Consider the following 19,546-nt stretch of genomic DNA (forward strand, 5'->3'; position numbering starts at 1 on the left):
ATTTTATTTTTCTGCTTAAACCGTAATTAACTAATGAACTGGAAAAAAATAGTCACCTAAAAATTGCGTCAAATTAGTTGAACCACCAAGGTGGATCTGTTGGGGCATAATCCTTGACATTTAGATAATCAGCATTCGGAATAATTACATTTTGAGACATTGATGATGAAGTAATTATATGTTGCTTCGAATCAACATCTTTCTCATTAATCTCCTTCTCGGGTCGCCATTGGAGAAATCTGTTATTTTGGCGCCATCTGAGACGTTTGCTATTGAGTCGCTGACGTTGCTGGGGGACAGGAGTTGGATTTCCTTTTTCCATTTGCCTTTGCACTTCGATTTCGTTGATAGCCTGCAGGGCATTAGCCAAGAATTTCTCCTTATCACGTTCATTGACTGTCTTACTCCCACTTTGATTGCCCTCTAAGATGCCAACTAATAAGGTAATGACAAAAATGTTCACTATAAGCCTTAAATGATATTGCATGGTGCAACAGATATTAACTTCTAATTAGCTAAGCGTATGCTCCTCGACATTTTATACATACAGAGATACAGATACAGAGACAGAGACAGATCATTCCTCTGCACTTGTAAGTAAATTCTGCTCTCTATGTAAATATTGACGGGTGAGGAGCGACGGAGAGGGAGTCAATTCTTAATTCGGTTCAATGTCTTGACATCGTTTAATTGTTAGTTCAAGCAAAATGTGTATCTCTCTCGCATTGCGTAACATCATATTGAATAATAATGTTCTTAATGCTTATGAAATTATTATTTTTTGTTGAGATTTCATATATGTAGATCTGACTAGGCAGTGAATTAGTTGACAATCTCCATTACTTCTTTCTGGCCAAATAACTTGTTAAACTTAATATTTTGTATGCTAATTAGTCATTTAGTTTTCATAGATTTTTCCATTTGGATTTCAGCAATCTTCGCGCGGAATATTAAAAAAAAGCTCTGAAATATATGGATCTTAAAATAGAGATTTGTATTGCAAAACTTTTCTTTAAATCAATTAAAGAAAAAACAATCGAAAAATTTTAATTTGACAATGAAATCAGATTAGTTCGAGTTTTTAAAATTTATCAATCACTTTTAAATCTTTTGCCCTTCAGTCAGTTTTAACTGTTTCATATAATTTCAAAATCATTCAAACCAGTTTGCTTTTGAAAAACGTTACCACAAATTTAAAAATATCTAAGCTTAATAAATCCATTAATTAATAAACAAAAACTGTTTTTTTTTTAAATTTTTATTTTATTTTTACTTTTGTGTTTTGTTTGATTTTTTCATTTTATTTTTGTTTTTTTTTTTGCTTTGTTTTGTTGTTTTTTTGATCATTTTTCGTTTTGTTGTTGCTTTGTTTTTCTTTTAAAAGTACATAATTAAAAGTCGTTTTGTCAAAAAAAAATATATAGTAATTTTTTTTTATATATATATATATATAAAAATAAAAGTTAATGTATCTGCTATACCATATAGGTAGTAGTAAAAATTACAGTCCCGACATTGATAGATCTTGAGCTCTTTGTGGTTTTGTTGTGGCTAGCCCCAAAATAAGTACACACACAAAATATTAAGGTCCACGACGTCGAATCATTCGAATGTAAAAAAAAAAATAAATCAACTTTCCAAACGATATTTAAATTTTCTTAAAGTTCTACAAGTGGCTTTACGAGTATACCTATATGCATATCCTTTGCATTTTGTTTCTTTTGCTCAATTCTTTCGGTTCGGTTTGGTGACTTTATCCGGGAGATTCTTAAATAGTATCGCAATATTATGAATATAAAATTTAAAAAGCTAATCGCATTTTGCAGAAACGAAAAGAAATAGAGACACAACAAAGTAGATGGTTAAAGATCGAACCGTATAAATGATACGGACCATTTTGGATAGGAGGAGCAGTTAAATCCTGACGAGAGTATTTTGACCAGGAGCTAAAAGATCAATTGCTTCCCATGGGACGCACAGGACGATAAGCAGAATGGTGAAGAAGGGGGCAGAGTGGTAGGAAGAACGATAGCTAGATTACGTTTGGTGGCCAGCGTTCTTACAATATGGTCCCCGGCTTTCTCAGAGGCAATCTGCGACGCTGGCCGAGCAGACCCAAACCGCGTGCCTGCTTGGTGGTTGTCTCTGTGGCCTCCGTGGTATCGTTGTGCTCCTTGGCCGCACTATCACCTGACTCATCGGAACTCACAGAACCGCCAGCGGCGACCGCTGAATCTTCCTTGGCTGGCTGCTCTGACGAGGCATCCGAAGATGCTCCACTCTGCTCCTCCTCAGCGGGAGTTTCTATGCGGGCAAGATGAAGGAAAAACGTTAATGACCTGTGCGAACACAGTAGGATTTCTGGATTTACCTGTGGTCGATGTTGCGCCACCCAAATGCAAACGGCGCTTAGCTAACAGGGGATTAATCTTACGTGGCACTGCGGGCGATGCGGAGCTTGCGAGCGCCGCTGCTTTTGGCTTGGCCACCGCATCAGTCTTGTGCTGGAGCGTATTGAGGCGAGGTCGGTTCTTAAGGCGATTGAAACCGGATACGGGTCCGGCAGCAGCTGGCGCATCGCCTGTTTCAGTCTTCTCGGCGCCCTCGCTGGCACCGCCCTCTGTCGCCTCACCTCCCTTCACCACGCTGTGATGGCTGCTATCGGCAGCAGAGTCCTCGGGAGCTCCCTCCGCCTTGGGTGCCTCGGTGCTAACACCAGCGCGTCCCAGTTTGCCACGTGGCAGCAAGCGGTTGCCGCCGGGACGATGCAAATTGAAACGTGAGGGACGTACTGCATCTGAGCTTGCTGGAGCAGGGGCTGCCTTGGCACTCTCGCCATCTGCATTAGTGTTGCTGGCATCGTCACTGTCCTCAGCAGCAGGCGCTTTGGTGGTAGTGGTACGACTACGTCCACGGAGACCGCTAAGACCAGTTCGACCACGTAGGGAGCTACGAGCTGTGGTGCTTGAAACGGCTTCTGATCCTGCAGAGGAACCCTCGGCGGCGCCTTCCTCGGCTGGCTTCTCGGTGGTTGTCGTCGATCCGCGCAGATTGAAACGATTGCGTGCTGAAAGATGATAAACGTTTACAATTAAATTCGCCCCTTCTATTTTTACGGCAAAACTACTCACGTCTGCCGCGTCCAAAGCCTGAGCTGACTGGTTTCACCTCCTTGACTGCGATAGCTTCCTCTTCAGCTGCGGGAGCAGCAGAGGCCTCTGGTGCAGCTGTTGTGCGAGCTCCAGGACGAGAACGACCACCAATTGAGGGGCGAGAGAAGCGATCTAAAAATGAAAAAAATGTGGTTAAAGCTATAAGCCTTCCTAGATCTAGATGGTATTCACTTCTGCCTGTCTTTGTGGTTTCGGTGGCTGGTGTTTCAGTGGTTGTGGTACTGGTGCCAGCTGATGCTCCTCCTTCGCGGTTCAACTTAAAACGATTACGTCCAGCCAAGCCATTAAGGCCTCCGCGTCGTCCGCCAAAGAGCGATGGTGCTGCTGTCGTTGTTGTTGTAGTGGTGGGTGCTTCAGTTGTGGTCGTTGTGGTTGTCGTGGTGCTTGTGGTTGTCGATGGCGTTGTGGAGGACGCCAGCTGCTCGTCATCGGTCAGCAATGTGGTTAGACTTCCATCATCTTCAGTATTGGCGGTGTCCGGAACGAGAGTCGTAGCTGAGAGATCATCGGAATCGGAAGTGACGGTTGTTTGCTCATTGTTCAGATTCTCATTGGTCAGGATGGCATACAGATCGAGAGCGGCCTTCTCCATAGAGGGGGTAGTCTGTTCTGCTTCATCATCACTGCTAGTTGAACCTGCTGCTTCTTCTGTAGGTCCTACTTCCTTCTTAGCAGCAGCAGCGGCCGCTGCAGCCGCCGCAGCAGCTGCCTGCTCTTGCTCTTGTTGGATCACGGGCTTCAATTCATTGTCCCGCGAACCCTTTGGCTGCTTCTCGTCTGTGTTGAAGGTCTGGCTGTCGACCAACTCCAAACTGGGACGCTTAACACTGATCTTCTTGCGTTCGGCGGCCGTTTCCAGGGAATCGAGGGCGGGCGTTGGCGGCACTTCGATATTCTTGCCGCGACTGGGGAAGCGTGTGTTGTGAGGTAAACGTTCGACTTCGATGTCTTCGCTAGCGGGTGTTTCACTGGGTGCAGCTGCACTAGAGGCACGTCCCTTGGCCTTGCCACTCTGCAGACTATTTTCGCTGGGCGTGGCCGGAGTGCTGCGCTCTATGTTGGTATACCGGGTCTTGCCGCGTGTATCTGCAGCCCCTGCGGCAGTGGGTGTTGCCTCAGCACCTGCTTTTTTGGTAGGATCTTCATCGTCGTCGTAGTAGTAGTAGACATACTCGTACTCATAGTCCTCGCCATTGGGTCCCTTTTTGATCTCAATGCGAGATTTCTTGTTGTTCTCACTGCCAGCTCCCTCGAGGGCAAAGTTCTGATTGACAAAGTCATCATGTGGATCGACCACAACATCATCATCACCCAGTTGATCAAACTTTTTGGTCGCTGTTGGCAATGTTGTCAATTGGCCAACTGGAGCCTCGGTGACGGCCAGATTTTGCTTCAGCTTCTCCTTCTGGGCCAATTCGGCAAGATCTGCCTGTTCGATCTCGTGACGGACTATGGCCAACTCTTTCTCCTCAATGGCACGCTTGGCCTCAATGCTCTTCATCACATCCTCATTGATCAGAGCACTGAGCACGGGATTCAATTCGGGCCGCTCCTTGGTCGGCAACAGATTCATCGAATAATCTGCCGGATCTGTCGCCCGCACACTAATCCTGTGTGCCGTATGGAAACCCTCATCACTGTGAATGGCAGCTGCTTCAGGATGTTTATGCGAGGTTTCAAACGGTGCGGCCGCAGGCGATTCTACCAATTTGTGATTACTGGCAGCTGTTGCTATCGGCGTTTCTTCAGCGGCAAGTGCGCACGATAAAAGGGCCAGGCCCAGTAGACAGCTAAGTGAGAGAAAGACAAAAGTCAATTACTAAAAGTAATCGGTCAACTTTAAATAATGCGAATCTGGCTAAATCATAGAAAAAGTGGAAAGCCTCCAACTAATTTCACTTAAAAATTGTTGTCTTATAATCACTTTGCAGTGACACATACTTGTTTCTTATGTATGAAGTACTTCCTCAGGTCGAATGCGTTTATTTAGTTCAGTCAAATGTTTAACCCAATTAAATCTCATATTAGTCTCTCCCTTTGTTTTGTCTTGGCTTTAACGAAAATACGAATTAACTTATGACCGATCGCGTGCTAATCAAAACAAACGAACACATATTTTGCTGCATCATTTGCTGGTGATGGTGTCGGGTCTCTAATCTGGCATGAAAAACCTTTCACAATTTAATTAGCCACACCAAAAAAAAAAACCGCCAGACAAACATCGGCTTTGAATAGCTCCAGACAAGACAAGACAACGATTGCGCATGTCTTTCCCTCCGGACGGATTGATACGTCTGTCCGCTGTCTGTCTACTCAATCGTGGATCGTGCAATTTGAAATCATAACAAACAATAGTTCATTGGGCTTTTGCGAATCCGCATTGCAATGCATTATAAAAATTCGAGAAAAACGAAAAATGATAAAAGATGAATGATGAAAAACAACCAATGAACAGATTCAAAAGTGAAATAGAGAGTGAGTGAGATAGAGACAGAGAGGAAGAAAGGCAAGGCGTAAGCTGATGGCAAAGGAAAGCCAAGATTACTGATACTGAATACTGCTCAAGGCAAACAACCAGATTGAACTAAATCGATCAGCTGCAGATGATTCGGAAAAATTAAGCCAAAAAGGAATTATATATATATGTATATAGAAAAAAAAAGATATATACATGGGTATTACCTATGGCCTAACCGGTTTATGGACAAGAGAAAAAAAAAAGATGTTAACCCATTTCGATTTGGTATGCAATTTCAACAGAGACACACACACACACACGGTAGGGAACTCGTCGAACTCGGATTCGGATTTGGAATCGAGGCCCGTTAAACCCACCAGACCTGATCAGAGAGGTGACTTGTGACTAGATAGAGGGGCCACCCCCGACAAATCTCCCCCTACTCCTCCCTCCGATTCCTGTTGCCCCCACCATTGGTGTTCGATATTCATCGGTGAACGATGCAGACGATGGAGAGAGGTCTCCCCGTCTCCACATGATTGCGCTCTTGACGATAACTTTTAACATTTTGAATTATGTGCAGTTCGACGACGACAACAGAGCCGTTCGCTTTTTTTTCCATCTCCCTCCCTCTCTCTCTCTCTTTCTCTCTCTCTCACTCTCGTAGTATGCTTTTTGTTTTCTTCTGTTTCATTCGAACAAGTTTCGGACTGCCAACTTATTGTAAAGGTAGACAACTTCAACTTATTTTAATTGCAAAAGCCCCCAAAAATATGACGACAACAAAAAGCAGAGAAAAAAAACTAGCAAGTCTTTAAGAAAAATAATAATTATTTTTGGCACAAAAAAAAAAGAAAAAACAAAAAGAAGGAAAACAGAAAAAAAAACTTAAAATACCATCGTGCAAATTGCCACAAAGTTAATTCTTCTGCAAGGGTTTGTTTCGTTATTTATTATGTTATTTTTATGGTATTTTGTTTTACGTTGTTATTGTCTTTTGTCTGGTAAAACTAACTATATATAATATATAGGTATGTCTGTATGCTGTGTACCACATTAACCCACTAACAATTAAGTTTATGAATGAGGTCCGCAAAAAGATTCCTTAATTATATGTACAGTGGTTAGAGACATATAGTTTTTTTTGTCAAAAAACCTACAAAAAATCTTTCATGTCCTATGAATATCTGGGCACACTATTTCGAAAGTGTTTTCTACGAGAAGTTCCTTTCAAATCTATTCCTGTAGTTAACAGTTAATAGCTATTTAAACAATAGACATAAACATGACATAAACAAATGCTTAAGCTTTAGTTCAAGACACTATAATTGAAGATCAGTTTTAGTGAGCGAACCGTTTTTTGACTACTATAAATCGATAACAATAAAATAAAATAACATTTAATTGCAATTATTAGAAGACTCAAAGAATTTCTTGATTAAACAGAAGCAAAAAAGCTAAAAATAAAGAAATGGGAGAGAAATATGACCTTATGAGTAAGGTTCAGCTTAAAATAATTCAGCCTAAGATTCTTGAATTTGGATTTCAAATAGAAACAGGAAAATTGGAGAAAGAAAACCAAGACATAAACCGAATATTATAAAACAGCAAAAGCTGAAACCAAAAGTGAGCTGAACTATAAAAGAATATCAATATGTGGATTATGAAATTGTGTCATTAGAAGAAATAGATGAAACGCGAATAAGTGACTTCCTGGTTCAAATGACACCTGACATTAATGGAACGAACAATGAAATGTTCAAACAAGTTTAAACGATCATAAAACACTTTTACTTGTGGCAACCGGATTTAAATTTTTCGCTTGGAAACACTTTGATACAATTGCAAATCTTCTTTGGCCCACTGTAGGTGGGCAATGTCAGCTGGGGCGGCGATGCAGTAGTTAAATTTAACTAACTGCTGTGAATGTGAATGACTGATTAAATGACTGACTGACTGGCTAGCTGGCTGGCTGGTTGGTATTGTTGTATGGCGACAGGTAACAGGTATACAATGCTAACGGAGTTATAACGCTGAACGTTAGTTTCGTTAGCCGATTGAGCGATTGGCTGACTGACTGACTGAAATGACTGAATGAGTGACGTAGTCTCGTCATCATCATCAACGCCAGCATCTCGGCATCATCGTGTCGCTATTGTGTTTGGTTGGAAAGGCCACAACTCTTTCGATGCTTTTGTGTCGACAGATTGCATTTTGCACTTTATGCAACTTGGCATGGAGAAAAAAGGGAGGGAGTGTTGCTGCTGCCGATGGGTGTGGCTTTGGCAATTTGTATTATAATTTGGCAATTCATTTTAAAGAGCATTGCAGAAGAAGCTATCGAAAGAGATAGAGAGAGTGAGAGGGTAGTGGGAAGGAGAAAATCTTTAGCCGCGTTTCATTTAGTTTTTGTTTTTGTTGTTTCTAAAACTACAGACAAACCAAATATCTATATGTATGTATGTAGGAGGCCATTGACGTTGGCTGAGGCAGTGAAGCAGCACCAAACCAACTAAAACAAACTTCAACATTCAACATCCACAGCCATGAAAATGAAAATGTAAAGTACCTATGTGTGTTTTTCTTCTCCTCTTTTTTGCATTGTTAAATGGATGCATCTAAATAATCAAAAGGTTTGTTGACTTGACGCAATGTTGTTGTTGTTGTTGTTTTCGTATTTCTGCTATTTGACCTTTTGGTTTCCCTCGGCATCTCATTCAAACTGAATTGTTTGACCTTTTACATAAAAAAAAAAACTCAAAGAAAACTACATGCAAGTAGTAAGTGTGTAAATTAATGTGCGTGTGTGTGTGTGTGTATGTTCATTGCCACGCCTTGATCATACATCAAAGCATATTTCATGCATATTAACTGACTAACTGACTGATTGACTGACTGACACTGTCTAGCACCAACCACTAACTAACCAAACCCAAACTCAAACCAAACCCAGCAAAAAAAAAACAGAAAAAAAAACCCGTTGACCAAGGCCAGTCAACCAACAAATCTGCATGCCAAATTCATATTAAATAAGATGGTTTTGGCCCAAAAAAAAAAAAAAAAAAAAAACTAAAGTTTTTGATTTGCAGTTAACTAGTTAACATTATTTCTGCTCATTATGCAGTCAAAAAATCGCAACCAATATTTGGCCAAGCTTTAAATAGAAAACTCTAAACTAAAAAGAATCGGTCATTTATCTTTTTATCGTCCATAAACCGATTTGTGGCCATAATACATGCATATATCTATAAATTGTATAATTACAAACTATTTGCTCTGATTAACCTTAAAAATTTAATATCTTTGGTTTTGAAATCAGAAATCACTAAAAGTTTCAAGTTTTTACCTCAATGGAAAGCTTTTAGGAAAGTACTTTACCCTTCCCTAATTAAATGCAACATTTCAGAATCATTAAGGAATTCAGTTTTTTTTTTGTTAAACAAAATATAATCCAAATTGAATATTTAAGAAATTTTTAGACTAATGAATACTAAAACATTTGCTATTGACTTTTAATTGTGATCTGTATCAAGAATGAAGCATTTGACAATATAATAAAGATTCCGGATATTCTAAATATCAGTTCATATATCGAATATGTCGAAAATAATGTATTGAATGTATTCCCATTCCAATGGGAAAGCTCTTTCAAATAAGTAGCAAAAAAAATTATAAAGTTTAACCAAAACAAATAAATATAACTAATAAAGTTGTAAGCCCTGAAAAGTTTCTGTAAACTTTATATCATTGATTTGAAATTTTGACTCTCTCTTGAATCATTTTGTATGCCTTGAAATCTAGACTATGTTTTGATTTAGGATCGCTTAACAATATGAAATTGTATTCATAGATATTAATATCTATTAAGTAAATACAACTGCTTAGGAGAGCGATATCAGATAAGAATCAAAGGGAAATGGTGTACAAAGTTGTTAACCAAAATTGGTTTGACCCATTCGGTTAAAAAAAGAATTGACAGGTGATCATGATTGAGCTTAGAGAATAAGGAATGATCCTTGCAATTCTCTTGCATTTGCTTGGAAGTTAAAGTCTTTTGCAAGTTTTGTAGTCTATTTTAGGGGGCCAATTAGTTAACTTACCTTTTTAGTAGCATATTTGTTGTTTGTTGTGCTTATTGTTGGTGTTGTTGTTTGTGTTTTTTATGGCTCCTACAGCGGTTGAAGCGGTTGTTGGTTATTGTTGTTGTGTCTGGTTATTTTCTTGTTTGCGGCGTTTTTTGTTTTTTTTTGTTACAATTTATTTATTTTTAACTTTTGTTGTTGTGTTGCTAATATTGTTGATTTATTTGCACTTTTGAAAGTCAAATGTTTACAGGCTTTAAACTATTGAGAAGGAGAGAGAAAGAAAATAAGGGAGAAGGGTGAAAAAGACAGAAGAAGAAAGCAAAAAAAAAAAAATTTAATATGGTAAGAAAAAAAATAGACAAATAAATTGATTTTGCAATGCACTTTTTTCGATTTGTTTAAACATTGAAGTGGCATTTGGCGTTTGCTTCACCATCATTTGGCTTTATTTTTGTTGTATTTTTTTGAGTTGCACTTTCACTTTTCACTTTTTATCTTTGATTTTTTCTTTTTTTTTATCAATTAGATAGATGTAGATGTGTATGTGTGTGTGTGTGGATGTGAGTGTGTACCCGTCTATTAGCCAAATTTTCCAAAAGGAAAAAAAAAAGAAAAAAATTAAAAAAAAAAATATGTATATGTTTGGCACTTTAATTTTTTTTCTTGTTGATTTAACTAAAACTAAAAAACACCAAAAAACACTTTAAAAGGAACTGTCAAAGTAGTAGCTAATATATACATTGTATATATCTCGATATATATACATATATATATATATATATATATATATATGTAGATATAGGTCTACTATAGGTTTTCTTTAATTTTGTATTTGTTTCTTAGAGGAATTGTTGATTTTATTTTTGCCTTACAGCCTACGGAGCAGTCACTTTCGATTTCGCTGCCAGCTGAACGTGAAATGGCAAAATGATGAACGCTTCGACCATCGAAAACCGTTTGCAGTTCGCGCACGTTGCGGCTGCGCAGTCAACGCCAAGTGGAACGACGCTACATTGCCCCGATGCCATTAACCAGAGCAAGCGAATGAGATGGCTATAAGGCACGCACACACACAAACACACACACACACGTAGATCACACCTGTTCGTCTGTTCGCCTGTTCGCCTGTTCGTTGATTATTTTCAATGGCGTACGAGGAAGTTCACCTTAAGAAAAAAATAAAAAAAAAAAAAAAAACTGCACTAGTTTTCAGGCTTCTTCGATAAACGACATTCACTTGCATTTTGGCATTCTCTCTACAGGCGATCAGAGTCGACTCCTGAAATCGTCTCTCTCTATCTTTAGTGTCGCTCTCTCTCTCTCTCTATCTCACTATCTATCTCTTTCTATTTTGCTCTCCACATATCTCTGGGGTTATTTCATAAGTCGAAACTGGTTAGCAGCTGGTCTCAAGGCCGTTTCTTCGTTGTTGATGTTATCGTTGTCGTCGTTGTCGTTGTCGTCTTCGGCATCGTCGTTGGCGCATTACACATACGCCGCATTGGACGCGCTTTGGCTGCAATTAGCAGGGCACGCAACTTATCTCAAAAAAATCATCATCACACTCCCTCCCTCTCCCTCTCCCTCTCAATCTCTTTCTGTGTGTGGTGTGTGTGTGTGTGCGTCTGTCTGTATTTCTTTTCCTCTCACCTTTATGATATTATCCAATCTTTCAGCTTATTGATTAACCGTTGGTTCATTTGCTTATTTATGCAATTTTTAGCTTCTGCTTTTTCTTCTTCTTATTTGCTCTTGGCTACTAAAAAGAAAATATCCGTTAATATACCATAGGCCAATTGGACTAGTAGCATGAGCTACATGAAAGTAAAGGCAATTTAAAATGACAATAGACCAACTACAAAGCACAAGGTAAACATTCGTTTAAGTCTTCTCCAATTGCTTTGACTTATTATGTCAAGTTAAGAATCGTTTAAAAATATTCCAACTATTTCCAATTAAATCCGATTCCATCCCCTACTTCTGCATTTGATTTAGTAAACTACTGGAATCTCTATGGCCTTCTGCTCTGTGTGCATCAGGTAAGTAATATTGCTTTTAACGATTGATCAATCGTTTTGTTTTTAATTAGCATTGAACGATAAGCTTAGTTGAAGTGCAAAGTGGTAAATATTTGCAATTCGCAGCATAACTCATTCAGATGTGTAAAAAAATATTTGCACAAATTATTATTGCCCATACGTACATACATATGTACATGGGCATATGTTTGAAGTTTAGCGAACCGGGAAGCAAAAATCCTGTAAACCCTTTGTGCAACATGTAATTTGGGAATGTTGACGGCCTCGGATCCATGTCATCCAGCTGCTTGATTCTACCATGATTTGATGTGCAAAAAACCAAAAGCAAAACGTTGGCAAAAAGTGACTCAAGTTATGTCGAGGTCATTTTATGATCAAGTTACCAATCCCAGTAACAAGATAACCGCAAGCAAACCAAAAAAAAAAGCCAATTGGGGTTTCCAGGATGTTCGAACGACAAGCCGACGAGGTCATTATAAAAATAAAACAAAAGACAGAAGAACAACTAAAAGAAACTACAGAAAAAAAAACCAAAAAAAAAAAAACTCCCCGATCAAGTGGTGTTAATGCCAGAGGGCGTGGCCAAGGACAAAAGTTAATGATAATAATGATAATGATGATTATCACTGATTGCAAGTGAATAATATGCGTTGGTTTTTGTTAATGTTTCGTTTGGCTAGTTGCATAAATGTTAATTGCACAAAAACAGGCATCAGAGTTGCCAGGTTGAGTTAACAGTTAAAGGTTGTCCCAATGGTAAAAATCTAGTAGTCTTATAGTAAAGAGTTGGTTATTTTTACAACTGCAAGCGGTCAATTTAATTTAATATGTTATTCATATAGAAATTAATAATGTGCAGGTAAACTAACTGGTTGATATTTAAGACAGAGTTGCCATTATTCAGCATTATGCTTAAAGAGCAAAGTTTAAACACTTAACTAGATCTAAAGACCTCATAAACCCATAGGATCTTCCTGTTACATGGTAAAATGTGGCCGGAAATTGTGATAGAGAGGGATATTTTTATATATTGCCTTGCCAACTGAATGTTGCTTAACAAATGGATATTAGAGTTGTCATTCACATTTAATAAGCAATGCAAATTTAATGCCACCAATTTATTTTCATTAGGCTTGGAAAAATAAGTCAATTAGGTTATCCTTATATGGTTATTGGTTAAAAATTTAACCAATTTATCCATCATCTATGGATCGATATAGGGTTGCCAGTAAATTTATTGGCTATTTTTAATACCATTCGCATGTGATTTTGTTCCATTTGCCAAAATCGAGATCAAAAGCTACTTGAAAATGCAAAACAAAATTTGTGTAAGAAAAGCAAAAGCTAAAAAATAAAAATAAAAAAACAAAGTAAACTGATAAAAATTAACAACAACTGTTATTCAACACATCTCAAGTGTGCAAGAAGAAGCAGAAGAAGAGAAGACGACGACGACGACGAAGAAGAAGAAGAAGAAGTAAAATACAGGAGTGGCCAAGTTGGAATGTTAATGCGCTGCAAGTCGATTGGAATTGTTGTTGGGTTTGGCGTTTTGCCGAAACCAAAAAAAGAGTTAAGAGCCACTCCAAGCTCACACACACACACACACACACACACCCAAACGGAGAGTGTAATATACACGTAGGCGCTGAGGCCAAAGCCAGACTTCAAGCCAAACTCAGGTTACGTGAACTTAATAGAGGGCGGCGGCCATTTAGCGACCTCTCCCCTTCACCCACACATTCGCCTCCTTTCAGTTTTATTGTCACATTGCTGGACAAGAGCCAAAAGAATTAAGAAAATGATGGTCGATAGGGAGAGGGGTAAATAACCGTTACCTCTTGTTGCCCATTCCCCAAACATATCTGGCATATCTTTTTTTTCTCTCTCTCCTTCTCTCTCTCTCTCTCTCTCTCTCTCTCTCTCTCTCTCCTTCTTTCTGTGCTCTTTACTCCTTGCCACTCCCTGGGCAAGACAAGTAAAATTTATAACTGTCAATTATTATGCAAGAGTTGTGAGTGTGTGTTGTGTCTGTTAGCTTGGTTAAGAGGGGGACCCAAAAGCAATCAGGAAATACCCGAAATCCAACCAAAAAGTCAACTTATAAACACTCAAAAATTTTACAAATACACACATACACACACTAACATACCTCTCCTGCCATTTAAATAAGCTCCTTCTACTCCTACACTTGAAAACAAAAAGAAATTCCGCCTTTTACACAAACGAATCATTCTTATTGATAATGTTGAGCAGTGAATACTCGAAAAGACACTTTGATTACTCTTCAGATGAATGATTTTTCCAAGTGTAGCTTCCTCCTTCTACCTTCTAAATACTCAAGTTCTGGATAATTCACTCGGATAATCGGGGCACGTAGTTCCCGAGGCTCGTGTGTGTGTACCTTCTAGATTATTGTCTCTTTGTCTTTACTTCTTCAGCGGTTTGGCTTAATGGACATATTTTTTAATGGTTTCTTTCATTGTGTTTGCTTATGTTTTCTCTTCTTTTTATTATTAACCTTTTTTTTCCATATAAAACTGATGACTTTTTTCTCAATGTGTGTGTGTGTGTATGTGTGTGTGTGTGCCTGCGTGGTTCTTCTTGAGGAGTGCCTCCTCATTCGATTGATAGGGTTCAATGTACTACACCAATTGATGTATGTGTGTGTGTGTGTGTACCTCAAAAAGCAAACCTTCGCATCAATTTGTGAGAATCACGATGACAATACGCGGTAATACACTCGCTTTACAGCAATTATAAGTATATTCTTGATGTGGTTGATGATGGATTCCACGTAGGCTGCAATTAAATGATTCACTTGGCCAATTTGTCGTTCGTTTTATGCGACCTTCCAATGGTTTCCGGCATGAAGTTTTATTTTTTTTGGTTTTTATTTTGTTTTTTTATATATCATTCTGCTTCTTTTTTTTTGTTTTGCATTTCAATTATGTATATCTTTGTTTTTGCCTCGAGTAGAAGTAGTAGTGCATGCATAATTAAATCGAAAATGGCAATGCGAATTTCAAGTAGCTCATCATCGACATCAACAGCATCAAAAACGGCCATAATGGCGTTTATTTCAAGCACTTTAAAGTGCAGTTTATCATGATCACAAATCACTATAAAAACAAACATCTAAATCTACATAGTAGGAAGTGTCCAAACATACATAAATACATATCTACAATATATGTAGCAAAATAGGCTCTTAATATATCCCACACAAGAAATCAAAGTGTATGTTAAGTGGGCAATCGATAGCACGAGGATCTCATTCAATAAATTAATATAAATACCCAAGTTAAAGGTCTTGGCTAAGACTTTAAAACTAAGACTAGCTTTTAAAAACTTGCCTCTTTTTTACTAGAGGTAGACTTTTACCTATTTTTTGGCCACTGATAGAGTTTTCGGTAAAAATGGCCATATCCATTTTCTTTTCATTTTGTAGAGAACACTTCTTCAATAAAAAGATTCTCTTTGAGATCAAATACTTCACAAAAAGAAACAAAAAATAAGTCAGTTAAGTAAAAAACTCCCCATAATAAGAAAGTCGAACCAATTTGTGTTATAGATTTTGGTTCTACTATAGATCTAAATACATATTATTAGATTCATTTGCTTACTGTGACTTGGAATATTTCTCAAATAATCAATTTTATGCTAAAACAGTTCTCGAAATTTGTTCGTCTCATTAACCGGCCAGAGTTTTAGGTGATTTAAGTCCTGCCTATGCATGACAACGCACCGATTGGTTTGGTTCATAAATATGTATCTACATATATTAATAAAAATTCATACAAAATAATATTCAAGGTCAACGAGGTGCATTACCATAATATAGTATAAACGATTTTGTGTTTGGATAATGGATAAGAAATAATTGTATTTGGCTATTGATTTTAAGTGATTTAAATGATGATTTCTCTTTTACTTTTTGTTTTGCTGCGAAGTTCAACTTATATCATTTGCAAAAATTACGATAATTGTCCATAGTGTCAAAAATCTGTGTGTCTAAGTGTGTGTGTGTGTGTGTGTGTGTGTGTTTTTGGGGTTTATCCCTCTAATTGCCTTATAGTTTTTAACGGTTCAGTATTAACGTTCAACTTTCATTGCAATTAAATGTGGCCCCCAATTTCCCCACCAACCTTTCTCTCTCCCCTGTCTCCTTCACCCTAACACCTGACACACACACACACACTCTCTCTCTCTTTCTCACTCTCTCTCTCTCTCTCTGTCTATCATTCCCGCTTTTTCTTGCACTTTCTTTCATTATCAATCAGCACTCATCACGTTTTCTGGTCACCTATGTATGCAACTGGCATGCCTAACTAATCATTTTTCACCTTACGTCAGCAAAAAAAAAAAATACGCAAAAAAACAAAACATAAAAAAGACACTCATAAAAAATAACAACCATATATATATATATATATATATATATATTCGTATTCGATGCCCATCAAACAATGTTTTAAACTCTCCTAGTTTCAGATTCAGTTTCTGTTTGGCTGTTCACCGTAACCGGAACTGCCGGTCACAAACATCCTATAGAAACAAGAAACCGAAACTGAAACCCGAAAACCGAAAACCAACCAACAAAAAAAAAAAATGAAATACCAAATCGATCCAATCGATCGCCGATCGTCCAATGTGTGTAGGTGTTGACAAGTAGATCACGAACATGAGCACGGCTTACTCACTATCATCGGCATCATCAATTCTAGATCGCTGGAATCTAGTTCAACTAGTTAGTTAGCCATAAGTTGAAGGTTTTGTCTGGCCTTGAGAATGGTAAGTCGACATGCGACAAGCGGCAAGCGCCAAGAGGCGATCTGGCCATTAAAATCCGGGCTATAAAAGATAGACCAAAAATAATCAAAAAATCAACAACAACAACAACAACAAATTGTTTAACGCTTGTCGTCGCCGGTTAGTTGTTGTTGTTGGTGTTTAATGCAAAATAGCAAATAATTTGACTTAATGAAGCTGTTGTCGGGGAAGTTTTTTTTCCCTCCCCACATTTTTTTTTTTTTTTTGGGCTTTGGGTTTTGGTTTTTGGCTTTGGTATTTTGTATATATAAATATACATAAATATAATTTTTTTTTGTTTTCTCTTGTGGTTAGGTGATCAATGATCAATTTAACTTGAGCAATAATGTCAAAGTGTTAAATGCCACCAAGCAACAACAACAACAACAATAACATTAAGGAATATATACAAATTTGTTATACCCTTGAAAAATGATTTAATTTTAAGCGTTAATAAAAATTCTTAGAAATTTGTCACACTCATACCTTAGATGGAAAAAAATTCTGAATGAAAAAGACGAATCCAAATTCTCAGTAGGCGCAATGAAGGATCAAGAGAGTAAGACAAGCAGAGAAAAAAATGAATTTGCAAAGGATATGCAATAAAGTCACGATTAGGAATCAAGATGTTATACCTTCACTAATGAAATAATTGAAAAGTGAAACCAGATCACTTGCTGGATACCAAAAAGATTAACATCTAGTCAAGGCATGAGGGGGAAAATGTCTTATTTAGAAGTGACTTAATTATGCCTGCTCTATGCCGATGCATATACCTTTTTTTTACCCCTCTTCTGGTTAGTGTATCAAAAGAAACCCGAAGAAAAGTTTTGTGAAGTGGGGGAAAAATGTTGTTCACCTTTTACAGTTGATCGTTGTTGCTGTTGCTTCCACCTGTATGCAAATGCCAAATGACTTCAGGTTTGCTTTTCGGTTGGTTCATTTTTTTTTCTCTTCACTTCTCTTGGTTTTTTCTTCTTTTTTTTTTTGCTGCTTGGCCAGATCAGCATACTATAGCCTGAAATTGGCTTCTCTGTCTTTTTTCTCTTTCGCTTTTTTTTCTGAATCGTTTTTAATGCCATTTTATGTAACTGTGGCTCGCTGTGACTCAATTTCAAGTTAAACCGTTTTTTTTTCTTTTTTTTTTTTTTTTGCCTCAATTTTGTAATAAATATCAATGAGAGGGCCAGCGATCTTTGGCTCTAGATATTGCATCGAATGTTTTTATACCCTTTGAAAGAGTTTTATAAGCTGATTAAGGTGAATTTAGCAATTAGTTGGCCATCGTTTTAAATAGTTTTAGATTGTTAGAAAGGATGATTAACCTCTGATTTGATTAGACAATAAGAAAAAAAACATGATTCCAGCTGGTAAATTTGTGTAATTGCAGCTCCTGGATTATTATATGTGCTACTTCCTATAACAGTTTGTATAACAGTTTGAAAACCTTTTTGTAAGACAGTTTCAACAATATATTTGTATAATACTTTAGGATGTAAATTATATAACAGCTTTGCTTTGTTAACACTTGTATAACAGTTTGATATAACAGATTGGTATAACACTTTGTATAATAGTTTTCTATTAAAAACACTTCCAAGCATTTCGAAAATGAATTATTTCTTGAAAAACTGGGACTAACCGAATTATTCGCTTGAACATAAACTCCGCATACCCCATTAGACAGGGTATAGCTTAAGAGTTGCATTCGAAACTGGGTCAAAAACTATTAGCCATATGAAAAACTTGATCTCAAAAATATATTTTAATAATCAATAAATGTTGGCTTTGCGACGACTGCATAATTTCAATGGCATATTGATTGATTGATTGTAGATATTGATAGCTAAACAGAGATAGACTGTCAAAAAAGTCTGCCAGACAAAAAGAGAGGGAAAGAAAGACTTGTTTTTTTTTCTATCTTGAGTTTAAAACGAAAAGTTCGTACACTTTTTTGTTGTTTTGTTTTGTTTGTGTAAGTCAATTCCAACATTTTTGAGTCCAGTCTTTGCCATTTTAAGATTTTTTTTTCTTATTTATTTCCTCCAAAGAAAGAAATGGGAAAATCTCAGTCATAGTTAGTTAGAAACCATAAGTCAGTCAGTCGGTTTCCTCATCTCTGTTTTTCCACAATCAACTGAAAGAGCAACAGCAACAAAAGACAATTAGCCTTGAATTGTTGCTGCGTTTTTCTGGTGCCGTTGAGGCGAGGCAAGGCCAATTGAAATTGGCCTGGCCTGGCCTAGCCTGATCTCTTGGTACAAATTGTTCGTCTGTCTGCCTAGTAACTTGAAATGATTTAGAAAACTTGTTGATCAGCCACAATAACAACAACAACAACATCACGAACAGTAGTAACAACAAACAAAAACGACTTTCATTCGATTGAACAATTGAGTTGCAAAAAAAAAAAAAACAAAACAAACAAAGCTAAAAAGAAAATGTTGCACCTTTTGCCTAGACACAGAGTGAAAGAGTTGCAGCAAGGACAAAGTCATGAAACAATAAGTAACCTTTTTATGAAAATATCAAATAATCAATCAAAAGCCGGAATTGTTATATCCAAAAGGTGTGTGTGTGTGTGCTTCATATACGTGACTCGTAGTTGTAAAAGGCGGAATTGTAACTAAATTCACACCCAAAATTTAACATTCTTAGCATGTTTTTTAGCATAAGAGCTGAAATTTTTAATGTATGGACCGCTTATAACCAATACCCATTGAATACCATTCAATTGAGTATGTGCCTATTTGTGTATTTAGTGTTAGTCACTCATTGAGAAATCGAATCGAATTAATAGTTTATCGATAGTCGATTCCAGTTCTACATTTTATGATGAAACATTTGAATGTACAACAGAAATAATGAATAAAGAGAGTCTGAATAGGAATGAATATTTGAATATTTGAAAGAATTTTAAACTTTTTTCAACTAGTGAATCTTTGAAGGGGTAGAGGAATTGTAATAAATTCTTAATTC

The 19,546-nt window shown here is 37.4% G+C and overlaps 2 protein-coding genes across 2 annotated transcripts; both read right to left on the reverse strand.

Moving 5' to 3' along the window:
• LOC124460481 lies at positions 1-496 on the reverse strand. Its single transcript, XM_047011354.1, has one exon. It carries the CDS (start codon positions 485-487, stop codon positions 74-76), a length of 414 nt encoding a protein of 137 aa, XP_046867310.1. The 5' UTR covers positions 488-496; the 3' UTR covers positions 1-73.
• Positions 497-1,437: 941 nt separating this feature from the next.
• Positions 1,438-9,754, reverse strand: LOC6648253 (mucin-19). Its single transcript, XM_023179235.2, has 5 exons — positions 9,732-9,754; positions 3,345-4,963; positions 3,132-3,284; positions 2,372-3,067; positions 1,438-2,304 (listed from the first exon to the last, which is right to left on the reverse strand). The coding sequence occupies exons 1-5, from the start codon at positions 9,743-9,745 to the stop codon at positions 2,060-2,062; spliced, it is 2,727 nt and encodes a 908-aa protein (XP_023035003.1). The 5' UTR covers positions 9,746-9,754; the 3' UTR covers positions 1,438-2,059.
• Positions 9,755-19,546: the final 9,792 nt, after the last annotated feature.

The sequence above is a fragment of the Drosophila willistoni genome, assembly GCF_018902025.1.
Source record: "Drosophila willistoni isolate 14030-0811.24 chromosome XL unlocalized genomic scaffold, UCI_dwil_1.1 Seg141, whole genome shotgun sequence".
In the NCBI taxonomy this organism is placed as follows: domain Eukaryota; kingdom Metazoa; phylum Arthropoda; class Insecta; order Diptera; family Drosophilidae; genus Drosophila; species Drosophila willistoni.